General features: G+C 40.3%; 1 protein-coding gene across 1 annotated transcript in view; it reads left to right on the top strand.

Moving 5' to 3' along the window:
* The window catches only part of LOC128657192 (zinc finger protein 432-like), a 219,487-nt gene that overhangs the window by 79,835 nt on the left and 122,835 nt on the right, over positions 1–16,817 (top strand). Inside the window, exon 7 of the mRNA XM_053711443.1 lies at positions 13,604–13,696. Within this exon, the coding sequence (XP_053567418.1) occupies positions 13,604–13,696 (93 nt within the window). The remainder of the gene's footprint in view (positions 1–13,603; positions 13,697–16,817) is intronic.

The raw sequence follows: 16,817 nt of genomic DNA, 5'->3' as shown, positions 1-16,817 counted from the left end.
AATTGTGCAGTTGTTTTGACTAGGCAGTTCATGCAGCTTCACGTGGGGAGTCCAGAGACATCAGAAAGGACTTCAGAGAGGCTTATTTCCTACTTAAATAATCCCTAAGGAAGGTAAAAGCCACAGTAGAGGCTGTGGCAGTGTACTGTAATGTTTTTAACCGGTTAACTGCTGTTATTAGCTAGTTTGGGCATTAAGGGGTTAATTGGTCTGAAAATTTGTGTGCAATCTTTTCAAAGCATTAAGACACTGTGGTGAAAATTTCATTAAAATCGGATGTTTATTTGATGGTTTTTTGATGTTTCAGTAATAAAGTGTGCACTTTTATTATTTAAAGACACAGTAACGTTTTTGTCAAAAATAATTTTTATTGCATTGAAGTTCTGTTTGTCTGTCAAACATGTCTGACCCTTCAGATAGCCTATGTTCTGTATGTTTAAAGGCCAAGGTGGTTCCCCCATTAAATTTATGTGTGAAGTGTGCCATAGCATCCAAACAGCTTAAGGACCGTACAATCACGCTTAAAGATGTAGCCCAAGATGATTCTTTAGCTGAAGGTAGTGAGGATAGCCCGCTATCCCCTCCTTCTGTGTCAAGCGATGCCCAGTACATCTAGCGCACCAATTGCTATTACTATGCAACAGTTAGCAGCAGTAATGGATAATTCTCTCGCAGCATTTTTATCCAAACTGCTAGCTTTTCCAAGGAAGCGTGATTGCTCAGTTTTAAATACAGAAAATGAGCAAGCAGACGCAGAGGATAATTTATCTGTAGTGTCCTCACATCAATCTGACTTGGCGGTGAGGGAGGGCCTGTCTGAGGGAGACATTTCTGACACAGGAAAAGTTTCTCAGCAGGCAGAGCCTGATACCATAGCATTTAAATTTAAGCTAGAACACCTCCGCGCCCTACTTAAGGAGGTCCTAGCTACACTTGATGATTGTGACCCTTTGGTGGTCCCAGAAAAATTGTGTAAAATGGACAAATTCTTAGAGGTCCCAGTACACACTGATGCGTTTCAGATACCTAAGAGGGTGGCGGATATTGTGTCTAGGTAGTGGGAGAGACCAGGTGTACCTTTTGTTCCCCCCCCCTATATTTAAGAAAATGTTCCCCATTGTTGACCCCAGAAGGGACGCGTGGCAGACGGTCCCTAAGGTAGAGGGGGCAGTTTCAACACTAGCTAAAAGCACGACTATACCAATAGAAGATAGTTGCGCTTTCAAAGATCCTATGGATAAAAAATTAGAAGGTTTACTGAAGAAAATTTTTGTTCAATAAGGTTTTCTTCTTTAACCAATTTCTTGCATTATTCCTGTAACCACTGCAGCGTCTTTTTGGTTTCAGGAACTAGAAAACTAGCTCCAGAAGGAGACTTCTTATGATGAAGTCATGGACAGAATTCACGCCCTGAAGTTGGCTAATTCCTTCATTACAGATGCCGCTTTTCAGTTAGCTAAGTTAGCGGCAAAAAATTCTAGTTTTGCAATCGTGGCGCGCAGAGCGCTTTGGCTAAAATCTTGGTCGGCGGATGTGTTGTCCAAAACAAAATTGCTTAATATTCCTTTCAAGGGTAAGACCCTATTCGGGCCAGAGTTGAAAGAAATTATTTCAGATATCACTGGGGGAAAGGGCCATGCCCTTCCACAAGATAGACCTTTCAAAACTAAGAATACGTCTAATTTTCGTTCCTTTCGCAATTTCAGGAACGGACCTGCTTCTACCTCTACAGCCACTAGGCAAGAGGGTAACGCATCCCAGCCCAAACCAGCATGGAAACCATTGCAAGGCTGGAACAAAGGTAAACAGGCCAAGAAGCCTGTTGCTGCTACCAAGACAGCATGAAAGGTTAGCCCCCGATCCGGGACCGGATCTAGTAGGGGGCAGACTTTCTCTCTTTGCTCAGGCTTGGGCAAGAGATGTTCCGGACCCCTGGGCACTAGAAATTGTCTCTCAGGGGTACCTTCTGGAATTCAGGGACTTTCCTCCAAAGGGAAGGTTCCACATGTCTCGCTTATCTTTAGACCAGATAAAGAGACAGGCATTCTTACATTGCGTAGAAGACCTTTTAAAAATGGGAGTGATACACCCAGTTCCAACAGCAGAACAAGGACTGGGTTTCTACTCAAACCTGTTTGTAGTTCCCAAAAAGGAAGGAACTTTCAGGCCAATTCTGGATTTAAAAATCCTAAACAAATTCCTCAGAGTTCCATCATTCAAGATGGAAACCATTCGGACAATTTTACCAATGATCGAGGAGGGTCAATATATGACTACCGTGGACTTAAAGGATGCGTATCTGCATATTCCTATCCACAAAGATCACCATCAGTTCCTGAGGTTCGCCTTTCTGGACAAGCATTACCAGTTCGTGGCTCTTCCCTTCGGATTGGCCACTGCTCCCAGAATTTTCACAAAGGTGCTAGGGTCCCTTCTAGCGGTGCTAAGGCCAAGGGGCATTGCAGTAGCACCTTACCTAGACGACATTTTAATACAAGCGTCGTCCTTTCTCAAAGCAAAGGCTCATACGGACATTGTTCTAGCCTTTCTAAGGTCTCACGGGTGGAAGGTGAACATAGAAAAGAGTTCTCTGTCCCCGTTCACAAGGGTTCCCTTCCTGGGAACAATAATAGACTCGGCAGAAATGAAGATCTTTCTGACGGAGGTCAGGAAGTTAAAACTTTTGAACACTTGTCGAGTTCTTCAATCCATTCCTTAACCCTCCATAGCTCAGTGCATGGAGGCAATAGGACTAATGGTTGCGGCAATGGACGTGGTTCCCTTTGCCCGAATTCGTTTAAGACCATTGCAACTGTGCATGCTCAAACAGTGGAATGGGGACTATGCAGATTTGTCTCCCCAGATACAAATGGACCAGAAAACCAGAGACTCACTCCTCTGGTGGTTGTCTCAGGATCACCTGTCTCAGGGAATGAGTTTCCGCAGACCGGAGTGGATCATTGTCACGACCGACGTCAGCCTCTTAGGCTGGGGTGCGGTCTGGGAGTCCCTGAAAGCTCAGGGTCTATGGTCTCGGGAAGAATCTCTTCTCCCGATAAACATTTTGGAATTGAGAGCGATATTCAATGCGCTCCAGGCATGGCCTCAACTAGCAGAGGCCAAATTCATCTGATTTCAGTCGGACAACATGACGACTGTAGCGTACATCAATCATCAGGGGGGAACAAAGAGTTCCCTGGCGATGAGGGAGGTATCCAAGATCATCAAATGGGCAGAGGATCACTCCTGCTATCTATCAGCAATTCACATCCCAGGAGTGGACAACTGGGAAGCGGATTATCTGAGTCTGGGGGAGTGGGAACTTCACCCGGAGGTTTTTGCCCAGTTAACTCAACTTTGGGGCATTCCAGATCTGGATCTGATGGCGTCACGTCAGAACTCCAAAGTTCCACGTTCCAGGTCCAGGGATCCCAATGCGACATTGGTAGATGCCTTAGTGGCGCCTTGGTCGTTCAATCTAGCTTATGTCTTTCCACCGTTTCCTCTTCTTTCCCGGCTAGTAGCCAGGATCAAAGAGGAGAAGGCTTTGGTAATTCTGAAAGCTCCTGCGTGGCCACGCAGGACTTGGTATGCGGACTTGGTGAATATGTCATCGGTTCCATCATGGAAGCTACCTTTGAGGCAGGACCATCTAATTCAAGGTCCATTCGAACATCCAAACCTAGTTTCTCTGCAACTGACTGCTTGGAGATTGAACGCTTGATTCTAGCTAAGCGTGGGTTTTCGGAATCAGTTATAGATACTCTGATCCAGGCTAGAAAGCCTGTCACCAGGAAAATTTACCATAAGATATGGCGAAAATATCTTTGCTGGTGCGAATCCAAGGGTTACTCATGGAGTAAGATTAGGATTCCAAGGATACTATCTTTTCTCCAAGAAGGATTGGAGAAAGGTCTTTCAGCTAGTTCCTTAAAAGGACAGATATCTGCTCTGTCTGTTTTGTTACACAAGCGTCTGGCAGCCGTGCCAGATGTTCAGGCGTTTGTACAGGCTTTAGTCAGAATAAAGCCTTTCTACAGACCTGTGGCTCCTCCATGGAGTCTAAATTTAGTTCTTTCAGTTCTTCAAGGGGTTCCGTTTGAACCTCTACATTCCATAGATATTAAGTTACTATCTTGGAAAGTTTTGTTTTTGGTAGCTATTTCTTCTGCTAGAAGAGTTTCTGAATTGTCTGCTTTGCAGTGTAATTCACCTTATCTGGTGTTCCATGCAGATAAGGTTGTTTTGCGTACCAAACCTGGTTTTCTTCCAAAAGTGGTTTCTAATAAGAATATTAACCAGGAAATCATTGTTCTTTCTCTGTGCCCTAATCCAGTTTCTAAGAAGGAACGACTGTTACACAATCTTGATGTGGTTCGTGCTTTAAAATTCTATTTACAAGCAACTAAAGATTTCAGACAAACATCTTCCTTGTTTGTCTATTCTGGTAAGAGGAGAGGTCAGAAAGCGACTGCTACCTCTCTTTCCTTCTGGCTGAAAAGCATCATCAGATTGGCTTATGAGACTGCTGGACAGCAGCCTCCTGAACGAATTACTGCTCATTCCACCAGAGCTGTGGCTTCCACATGGGCTTTCAAGAATGAGGCTTCTGTTGAACAGATTTGTAAGGCAGCGACTTGGTCTTCACTGCATACTTTCACAAAATTTTACAAATTCGATACTTTTGCTTCTTCGGAGGCTATTTTTGGGAGAAAGGTTTTACAAGCAGTGGTGCCTTCCGTTTAGGTTACCTGACTTGTTCCCTCCCTTCATCCGTGTCCTAAAGCTTTGGTATTGGTTCCTACAAATAAGGATGAAGCTGTGGACCGGATACACCAATGTAGGAGAAAACAGAATTTATGTTTACCTGATAAATTTCTTTCTCCTACGGTGTATCCGGTCCACGGCCCACCCTGGCATTTGGTCAGGTTTAAATTTATTTTTGCAAACTACAGTCACCACTGCATCCTATGGTTCTCCTTTTTCTCCTGACCGTCGGTCGAATGACTGGGGGGGGCGGAGCCTGAGGGGAGCTATATGGACAGCTCTGCTGTGTGCTCTCTTTGCCACTTCCTGTAGGGAATGAGAATATCCCACAAGTAAGGATGAAGCCGTGGACCGGATACACCGTAGGAGAAAGAAATTTATCAGGTAAACATAAATTCTGTTTTTAAACCAGACACTGCTTCATTTAGATTGTGACGGATACCCCGGCTTCCCCCGACTGGGTAACTCCGCCAAAAGGGTCCTGCTTCCTCCCTGCCGACTGCAGCTGTGTAGCCGCCAAGTGACTACAGCCAGTAGCCCACCCTTATACCAGACAGCACCAGTATTCAGGATCCCACACTGTGACAGACTCCGGCTACCCCGACTGGGTAGCTCTGCCAGAGGGTCCTTTCTAACCCTGACAACAGGTCGCTATGTAGCAGAGAAAGTGGTTATAGCAGGAGCCCACCAAAATAACTAAACAGACTAGCATTCAGGTGAAACAAGAACTGATTTTATTGGGATACACACACTTCTTTTATACACAAACAAAGGTTCTTAGCTCCCTTCCGAAAATGTACCGCCCCTCCAGATATGCTGGCACCTCCATAGCAGCCACAGTCCCACAGAGCCCCAGGACCCAGAGGTGGTGGTTTTGGGGTGATCCCGGGGGAGCGGGGGCACTTCCATGTCATTTGAAAGCTCTCGGTCCCCAGATGCTACAGTCCAAAAAGCGACGTGATTCGTTAATGGGGACCGGAGTTACAGTCCGGTAAAGATATGGGGGTAGGGTTGTCCAAAACCCCCGGTTCCCAAAGGAGCTCCCCTCCGGCAATCACCCCTCTTGTCCTCCCTAGGGGCTACCAATCCCCAAAAGAGCAGAGCTCTGATGCAAAGGGCCGCTGGAGCGACCAGGGATAAAGTTAGCGGGTGTCCAGCATGAAGCAGTCGACCGGGAGTTCCAGGAGCCCGGCTAGCCTGAGAAGGGTTAGGTGGGTATCGGTTGCGGTGCGGCCTGCCGGAAGTTCCAGGAGCCCAGCAAGCCTAGAAGGGTTTCCCTGTCAGAGAGTACTTATAGCAAAAACAACATCGAGCATCAATCTGGGAGATTGCGTAAGCCATGAAAAGGCCAAATCCAATGTAGAAAGGAGTGAGCCCTGTAGTAGGGGGGTGGGGGTTACTCTTGGCGGTGTGATATCCGTGACATAGATCATTTACAAAATCCAATAGGCTCCTAATGACTCCCAACCATATGCCAAAAATGTTGTCAATAAATCTCCACCAGGAGGCGCCATAGCGGAGAAATAATTTGTGTGAGTATACAAATTTTTCTTCAAAATTAGACAAAATATTGCCATATGTTGGGGCTACGCTGGAGCCCATTGCTGTACCCTGTTTCTGGAGAAAAAAATCTTGTCTTGAAACAAAAAATAATTCTGATACAAAATCAAAGATAGAGAAGTACAATTCTTAATTGAATTACTATCTGTTGTGAGAACGTTTTCTACTGCCATAATTCCACTTGTGTGTTTGATTGAAGTGTAAAGGTGAGTGACGTCTAAAGTGTATAGAATACATTTGTCTCCTACAAAACAACCTCCTGTAGCTTTGAAAGAAAATCATTAGTGTCCTTAAGATATGAGGAGGATTTAAGTAAAAAGGGTTGCAGTACTTTATTCAAAAAGATTGATATTTTGGAAAAAACTAATTAACCCCTGCCACTATTAAGGGGCCAGGAGGATGTTTCTCATTTTTGTGTAATTTTGAGAGTGTGTATAACACTGGTCTTATTTTTTTTTTTATCAGTGATTCTTTAAAATTCTCTGTAATATCTCCCATTTTTACAGCCTGCTTAGTTATCTGCACAATATCCTTATTTATAAAGATAGTAGGATCCCTTGACAGAGGTTGATATAGCTGTGTGTCTCCTATCTGTCTTTGTATTTATTTTATGTAGTCAGATTTATTAAGCACTACAGCTGCTCCTCCCTTATCCACCTCCTTGATTATTACTTCTTTATTATTTGTCAGTAAGTGTACAGCTTCCTTCTCCTGTTTGCTTATTTGTACCAATCTCCTGTTCTTGCATTTTCTTAGCAAGTTAGCCACTTCTCTCTGTACTAAACTTGCATAAGTGACCACACTATGGGATGATGAGGGATTCAATTTCCTTTTTTTCTGTATACCAAATTTTTTAGGATGAGTGAAATTTATCTGATGAATTTGTGTTCCAACAGAGTCAACCCCATGTCGTTAGTCATCGCAAAATGTACTTCCAATTTTCTAAAAAATCTATGTATATCCTGTTGGATCACAAATTCATTACATGTGCCCGGAAAACAAAAAGACAAACCTCTATTTAAAATACTGTGCTCCTCTTTAGACAAAACCTAATTAGAGATGCTATGAACCAAATCACTATTCACTTACTCATTTTTATTGTGCAAACTAATACTATTTAAAGTGCAATAGTTTTTAGCTTTATTGCTTGTGTGCCCTTCTTCCAAAGCCTCTGTTAATGTGTCCATGTTACTATCTGACACTTCATCAGAATTGCTGTGCAGTCACTATTTGTGTCATCTAGGGAAGAATATCCCTTGGTATTCACTTCACCATTATGGCCCATAAGGTTACTCCTGTTTTCCAGTTGTTTTGTCCATTTCCTGTACACTGTCCTCATGTGTTATATACCCTTGGTGTCGGCTTAATAAAGCCTCTCAGTAGTGTCCATCTCTTTTGTTGTAACAGACTTTTGATTATCAGCATTAGCAATCACACTTATTTCTCCAACATAGGTGTGTCCGGTCCACGGCGTCATCCTTACTTGTGGGATATTCTCTTCCCCAACAGGAAATGGCAAAGAGCCCAGCAAAGCTGGTCACATGATCCCTCCTAGGCTCCGCCTACCCCAGTCATTCTCTTTGCCGTTGTACAGGCAACATCTCCACGGAGATGGCTTAGAGTTTTTTAGTGTTTAACTGTAGTTTTTATTATTCAATCAAGAGTTTGTTATTTTAAAATAGTGCTGGTATGTACTATTTACTCTGAAACAGAAAAGAGATGAAGATTTCTGTTTGTATGAGGAAAATGATTTTAGCAACCGTTACTAAAATCCATGGCTGTTCCACACAGGACTGTTGAGAGGAATTAACTTCAGTTGGGGGAACAGTGAGCAGTCTCTTGCTGCTTGAGGTATGACACATTCTAACAAGACGATGTAATGCTGGAAGCTGTCATTTTCCCTATGGGATCCGGTAAGCCATGTTTATTAAGATAGTAAATAAGGGCTTCACAAGGGCTTATTAAGACTGTAGACTTTTTCTGGGCTAAATCGATTCATATATTACACATATTTAGCCTTGAGGAATCATTTAATCTGGGTATTTTGATAAGATTATATCGGCAGGCACTGTTTTAGACACCTTATTCTTTAGGGGCTTTCCCAAATCATAGGCAGAGCCTCATTTTCGCGCCGGTGTTGCGCACTTGTTTTTGAGAGGCATGACATGCAGTCGCATGTGTGAGGAGCTCTGATACATAGAAAAGACTTTCTGAAGGCGTCATTTGGTATCGTATTCCCCTTTGGGCTTGGTTGGGTCTCACACAAAGCAGATACCAGGGACTGTAAAGGGGTTAAAGTTAAAAACGGCTCCGGTTCCGTTATTTTAAGGGTTAAAGCTTCCAAATTTGGTGTGCAATACTTTTAAGGCTTTAAGACACTGTGGTGAAATTTTGGTGAATTTTGAACAATTCCTTCATATTTTTTCGCAATTGCAGTAATAAAGTGTGTTCAGTTTAAAATTTAAAGTGACAGTAACGGTTTTATTTTAAAACGTTTTTTGTACTTTGTTATCAAGTTTATGCCTGTTTAACATGTCTGAACTACCAGATAGACTGTGTTCTGAATGTGGGGAAGCCAGAGTTCCTTCTCATTTAAATAAATGTGATTTATGTGATAATGACAATGATGCCCAAGATGATTCCTCAAGTGAGGGAGTAAGCATGGTACTGCATCATTCCCTCCTTCGTCTACACGAGTCTTGCCCACTCAGGAGGCCCCTAGTACATCTAGCGCGCCAATACTCCTTACTATGCAACAATTAACGGCTGTAATGGATAATTCTATCAAAAACATTTTAGCCAAAATGCCCACTTATCAGCGTAAGCGCGACTGTTTATTCCGGTAAAAGGAGAGGTCAAAAAGCAACTTCTACCTCTCTCTCTTTTTGGATTAAAAGCATCATCAGATTGGCTTACGAGACTGCCGGACGGCAGCCTCCCGAAAGAATCACAGCTCATTCCACTAGGGCTGTGGCTTCCACATGGGCCTTCAAGAACGAGGCTTCTGTTGATCAGATATGTAGGGCAGCGACCTGGTCTTCACTGCACACTTTTACCAAATTTTACAAGTTTGATACTTTTGCTTCTTCTGAGGCTATTTTTGGGAGAAAGGTTTTGCAAGCCGTGGTGCCTTCCATCTAGGTGACCTGATTTGCTCCCTCCCATCATCCGTGTCCTAAAGCTTTGGTATTGGTTCCCACAAGTAAGGATGACGCCGTGGACCGGACACACCTATGTTGGAGAAAACAGAATTTATGTTTACCTGATAAATTACTTTCTCCAACGGTGTGTCCGGTCCACGGCCCGCCCTGGTTTTTTAATCAGGTCTGATAATTTATTTTCTTTAACTACAGTCACCACGGTATCATATGGTTTCTCCTATGCAAATATTCCTCCTTAACGTCGGTCGAATGACTGGGGTAGGCGGAGCCTAGGAGGGATCATGTGACCAGCTTTGCTGGGCTCTTTGCCATTTCCTGTTGGGGAAGAGAATATCCCACAAGTAAGGATGACGCCGTGGACCGGACACACCGTTGGAGAAAGTAATTTATCAGGTAAACATAAATTCTGTTTTTATTTACGCTAGGGGTGTCTACTATTGTGGTGTTTCTCCCATCCACTTGTGTGCCCGTTTTACCAATACTTTTATAAATTACATTTTCAGCTATGTTGTACATCTTTGAGCGGACCATGCTCTCAGCCACTTCTATGTTGTACCTCTTTGAGCGGTCCATGTTCGCAGCCACCTCTAATGGTAATAGCCGCGCTGGTATCCACGGGTCTGTCGTGCTCGCTGTCTCACCGGATGTGACATCACATTGTATGCGCCTCTTGCGGTACTTCCGGCCGGCACAATTGTGATCTATGTCTGAATCCTCCGTTAAAAAACTGGCAGAGGATTCAGACCCACTGTTGTCACTGAGGTTATCATCTTGTGCACAGCGTTTTCCTCCCCTCCTTCTCTGATCTCTGCTTTCAGTGTGGGGTAAGCCATGCTGACTTGTCCTCTGGCACCATCTATAGACTGTTCCTGAAGAATAGTCCTGCTCGTCTCTGATGAACTTTGCTCTCTTTCGGCTCTCCAGGGATTATCTGTATTCTTGTACAGATTTCTCCACTTCCGTGACAAGTTTGTTATACTCATCAAGAGGTGCTGAATTAGCTGTTCTTTCTGCTTGTTGATCGTTTCTTTGTATTTGGTAATTTTTTGGGGGCATATTCTACTGTCCAAGTAATAATATCAAAGGAGCATTTGTTAAGGATACTTTCAAACTTTTCACAGTAATCCTTACGATCTGCAAATAGTGTTAGATAGGTAGACATCCTCAACACCCTTGGTATACGTTGTACTTGGTATTTGGCAAGTGTGATTGCATGCAATTCTAGGATAATTTTTCTTTTACGGTCTTTTTCAAATGTTCTGCTATTAACCTTTTGCAGGTGCAAATTTTAAAAAGTCTCTATTTTCCAAAACAGAAGCATATACCTGTTGTGCAGATTCATCATTCTAACAAAATGCTAGGATAGGTTAAAAGAAATGGCCAATAACTTTCCGTTGAGGGGTTACCCAAAAGAATTAATGAACAACTAAAATCTCTGAATGAAATTGAGGACCACAAAAAAATTGCCAAAGACAAAGTGAAAAATAAAAATAACAAAAAAAAATAATATAATGATTTTTGTAACAAAGTACAATAATCTGGGCCCTAAAATTTCAAATATACTTAGGAAATATTGGTACATTTTAAAAGAGTGTAATCCCCAAGTAAATAGTTTTTTTTTGTTTTTTTTTTAAATTCTTTTTATTAAAGAGACATAGGAGCAGGAGAATATATACACATACACTCAAGGTAAAGTTACAAAGCATAAGTTACAATCAGAGTTCCAAATTAAGTGCTAGAGTCTAAGCAACAATATATTAGCATATTTGTGAAAAAGTTAGAAGACAATTATGTGTTGAGAGGTACATGAGGCTTGTTCAATCATCTTCTTATGTTGCGCCCATGCCTCTAAATTTTTATAATATCAACAAAACTAAACAAAACCAAAACTAAACACTAAAACTATTTGGGATTACCTACATCCTATACTTTCGGATAAATATTAATACTACATTTATTCCATGATGTGACGTAGGAAACTTGGCCAGACAATTACAGGTGCGGCTTTGTCGGGGGTTTCCAACCTTCATGTAGTATGGGGGATTAAGCGGGGAGTTATAAACATGTAGAAGTAAGATGAACATTGAATGATACATAAAAAATAATACAGCACATCTGTTTCCATACAGCTTTCAGGATGAGCATATTCTAGAATTAATTATGTGGATCCTCCTACTGGTCCACATTTTTCAAACTAACACAAAACAAAACATAGAACAAACAGACAAACCAACAGAACATAGCAAGTGTCAAGATCCCCTCTGAATGGAGTAGTGGATCCTACACAGTAAGCTTTGAACCTAACAGCTATCAAGGCTAATACATTGTAACAAAATTATAGCGAGTTAACATTTTAGCATACATAGAACCACTTTTTTTTTTTTTTTTTTCACTTTCCCCTATTTACACCGACCCCATGAAGTAAATAGTTTTTAAGAAAAACCAATGACAGCTTATAAAAGGAGTATTGGCAGCAGTAGAGTGAGTTTCCAAAATACAATTGGACAGACTAAAACTGGATGCTATCCCTGTTTACATTGCAGCCATTGCAGTTCTATTATCAAAGGAGAGAATTTTGTACACCCAATAAATGGTAATAAATTTAAAATCAGAGATTTTCTAACATGCAGATCAGCTTTTGTAATCTATATCATTAAATGTCTGTGTGCCAGGATTTTATGTAGAGGAAACGTGCAGAGAAGTCAGAGAACAAATTACTGAACATAAGTCCAATGTAAGACTGAAAAATAAGGATGCACCTTTTTCCTCTCACTTCCTCTCCATGGGTCATAACATTAGTCAACTTAGGTTTCAAGTGATTGAACATGTCACTAGACATAGGAGAGGAGGTGATAGAGAATTGTTGCTTAAAAAGGGGGAAATGTTCTGTATTAAAAAAAAACTTGACTCCCTTATACCAAAAAGATTGAATAAAGATTTTGACTGGTCTCTATTCATATAAATAGCCTGTTATCATTTTAAATTTGTTTATGTATAGGTTTGGTGTATAGTTTTTTTTAATTATATTTGAAATTGTATTTTAATTATATGTACTCAAGCTGCAAATGTGGAATTAATGAATGTAAAATTGCATGCATGCATACTATAAAATAACCACATGATGGCAGTATAATCTAGTTAGAAATTAGCACCTGTACATAATTGAGATGACCATGACTAAGAACCTATTGCAGGTTTGAAACGTTGTTGTTTGTTTGTACTTGAAGGGAACCACAACACCTGCTTCAAATGTTCTAAACTAACTTGTTCTAATGGTGCAAAATAAAGCAACAATTATGTATGCAGTCTTTTCATCTTTTCATTCTGTTGTAGAAAAATAGCTTTATAATTTAAAGGTTAATCTGAAGCCTAGCACTTACTATGTAAGCTGCCATATTGTAACGTACGTTCTACATCAGTAGGTCACGTGACTCACACGGCACCTTCTATTTCTAACACTGAGGAAGCAGAGCATTGCAGTGTATGAGATAAACGGCTTCAGGCACTGCTATATTTATAAATAGCTTACCTTATCTTTTCGCTTACCCATAAAAGGAATATTAAATACTTTGTGATGGTAATATAAAATAATAAGTTGTATATATAAAGTATACTTTCATTATTTATTTTGTCCCCTTTTCCTGTAATTCCATTCTGAAATTGTGAGCTTTTCAGTTCTTGTTAGAGATGGAAGTGCTGAGCACTGTTCTATTCCACACAGCCATTGGCTGCACACTCTAGAGACCTATTAATAACTGTCCCTAATTGCCAAATCATAGACGGTAACATAAGTTACAACATGGCAGCTCCCATTGTTTAATAGACGCTAAAACTTTACACTTATTGTGACAATATTTAAACTTTAAACAATACATCAATGTGTTATTTTCAGAATAATCTTTTCTTTGTATCCACCATTCTACCGAGCATTTATTTAGTGTTTAATGTCCCTTTAATCTTTACTAATAATTATGTAAAGGATAGACCTGAAGGCAGACTAATTCTAATCATATTATACTGATGTGTTGTGTAATATCACTGTGTAATCAGATGTGTGTGACCTTACTGCTCTTAAATCCATTTAATAACAAAATTGTATTATTTCTTATAACTAGCAGGTCACAGAGATGAAAATGTAGACACAGAAGCACATGCAGACCTTGTACAGAATATTCAGCCAGTGGAGACCGCATCAGACATTGCTGCAGGTAAGGGATCTATGGCAGATTCTTTGAAAACTCAGATTCTGAAATAATTTAATTCCAGTTAATAATTTTGTCACTGATGGACCTCAAGACCCACAGATATAAACTCTAAAATATCAATATTCATTTGTATATTTACTAACTGGGTACAATGAACAAATACTCATACACATTTTCCAGCCACAGAGTCTCTTTTAAAAGACCTTTATTTTCTTTGACAGGGTCCTCAAGTGCAAACAAACAACGTTTCAAACCTGCAATAGGTTCTTAGTCATGTGATCTCAATTATATAAAGGGGTGCTTCTTTTATACCTGTGCGCTGCTAATTAATTGCTAACTAGATTATACTGCCATCATGTGGTTATTTTATAGTATGCATGCGTGCAATTTTACATTCATTAATTCCACATTTGCAGCTTGAGTACATATAATTAAAATACAATTTCAAATATAATAAAAAAAAACTATACATAAACAAATTTAAAATGATATCAGAATCATGCACATATATGTATTTGTTAACAGGCTATTTATATGAATAGAGACCAGTCAAAATCTTTATTCGATCCTTTTTGTATACGGGAGACAAGTATTTTAATCCAGAACATTTCCCTCCTTTTATTAAAAAAAAAATTAATTTTTTTTTTTTTTATTGAGGGTTTTTTATCATGACATTATAAAAAATATGACACATAAATATTACAATACATAGCAATGATTGCCTCACCAACAATATGACAAGAAAGGGAAACATATAATAAGTGTCAAGGTATAGTTGAAAACCTCCTTTCTCTTGTTAAGTGTATCCAGTCCACGGATCATCCATTACTTGTGGGATATTCTCCTTCCCAACAGGAAGTTGGCAGAGGATCACCCACAGCAGAGCTGCTATATAGCTCCTCCCCTCACTGCCATATCCAGTCATTCTCTTGCAACTCTCAACAAAGATGGACGTAGTAAGAGGAGAGTGGTGTATTATAGTTAGTTTTTTAACTTCAATCAAAAGTTTGTTATTTTTAAATGGTACCGGAGTGTACTGTTTCATCTCAGGCAGCATTAGAAGAAGAATTTGCCTGCGATTTCTATGATCTTAGCAGAAGTAACTAAGATCCACTGCCGTTCTCACATATTCTGAGGAGTGAGGTAACTTCAGAGGGGGAATGGCGTGCAGGTTTCTTTCATGTAATTAGCAAGAGTCCATGAGCTAGTGACGTATGGGATATACATTCCTACCAGGAGGGGCAAAGTTTCCCAAACCTCAAAATGCCTATAAATACACCCCTCACCACACCCACAAATCAGTTTTACAAACTTTGCCTCCCATGGAGGTGGTGAAGTAAGTTTGTGCTAGATTCTACGTTTATATGCGCTTCGCAGCAGGCTGGAGCCCGGTTTTCCTCTCAGTGTTGCAGTGAATGTCAGAGGGATGTGAAGAGAGTATTGCCTATTTGAATTCAATGGTCTCCTTCTACGGGATCTATTTCATAGGTTCTCTGTTATCGGTCGTAGAGATTCATCTCTTACCTCCCTTTTCAGATCGACGATATACTCTTATATACCATTACCTCTACTGATTCTCGTTTCAGTACTGGTTTGGCTTTCTACTACATGTAGATGAGTGTCCTGGGGTAAGTAAGCCTTATTTTTTGTGACACTCTAAGCTATGGTTGGGCACTTTTATATAAAGTTCTAAATATATGTGTTTAAACATTTATTTGCCTTGATTCAGGATGTTCAATATTCCTTATTTCAGACAGTCAGTTTCATTATTTGGGATAATGCATATGAATTAAAACATTTTTTCTTACCTTAAAAATTGACTTTTTTCCCTGTGGGCTGTTAGGCTCGCGGGGGCTGAAAATGCTTCATTTTATTGCGTCATTCTTGGCCCGGACTTTTTTTGCGCAAAAAAATTTCTTTGTCATTTCCGGCGTCATACTTGTCGCCGGAAGTTGTTAGTGTTTGCGTCATTTTTTTTTTGCGCCAAAAATGTCGGCGTTCCGGATGTGGCGTCATTCTTGGCGCCAAAAGCATTTGGGCGCCAATAATGTGGGCGGCTTTTTTGGCGCCAAAAAATGTGGGCGTCATTTATGTCTCCACCTTTTTTCTCACATTATTTAAGTCTCATTTTTCATTTGCTTCTGGTTGCTAGAGGCTTGTTCATTGGCATTTTTTCCCATTCCTGAAACTGCCTTTTAAGGAATTTGATAGATTTTGCTTTATATGTTGTTTTTTCTCTTACATATTGCAAGATGTCTCAGATTGACTCTGGATCAGAAGCTACTTCTGGAAAAACGCTGCCTGATGCTGGTTCCACCAAAGTTAAGTGTATCTGCTGTAAACTTGTGGTATCTGTCCCTCCGGCTGTAGTTTGTGATGAATGTCATGATAAGCTTGCTAATGCAGATAGTATTTCCATTAGTAATATACCATTACCTGTTGCTGTTCCATCAACATCTAATACTCAGGATGTTCCTGTTAATATAAGAGATTTTGTTTCTAAATCTATTAGGAAGGCTATGTCTGTTATTCCTCCTTCCAGTAAACGTAAAAGGTCTTTTAAAACTTCTCATTTTTCTGATGAATTTTTAAATGAACATCATCATTCTGATTTGTCTGTTTCTGATGATGATTTTTCTGGTTCAGAGGATTCTGTCTCAGATATTGACACTGATAAATCTTCATATTTATTTAAAATGGAATTTATTCGTTCTTTACTTAAAGAAGTTTTAATCGCATTAGAGATGGAGGAATCTAGTCCTCTTGATACTAAATCTACTAAGCGCTTAAATTCGGTTTTTAAACCTCCTATTCCGGAAGTTTTTCCTGTCCCTGATGCTATTTCTGAAGTAATTTCTAGGGAATGGAATAATCTGGGTAATTCATTTACTACTCCTAAAAGGTTTAAGAAATTGTATCCTGTGCCATCTGACAGATTAGAGTTTTGGGACAAAAATCCCTAAAGTTGATGGGGCTATCTCTACTCTCGCTAAACGTACTACTATTCCTACGGCAGATAGTACTTCCTTTAAGGATCCTTTAGATATGAAAATTGATTCCTTTCTAAGGAAAGCTTATTTATGTTCAGGTAATCTTGTTAGGCCTGCTATTTCTTTGGCTGATG

Source organism: Bombina bombina, chromosome 4 (assembly GCF_027579735.1).
Source record: "Bombina bombina isolate aBomBom1 chromosome 4, aBomBom1.pri, whole genome shotgun sequence".
NCBI lineage: Eukaryota > Metazoa > Chordata > Amphibia > Anura > Bombinatoridae > Bombina > Bombina bombina.
The sequence above is the reverse complement of the archived record's forward strand: the minus strand, read 5'-3'. Positions and strand labels throughout refer to the sequence as shown.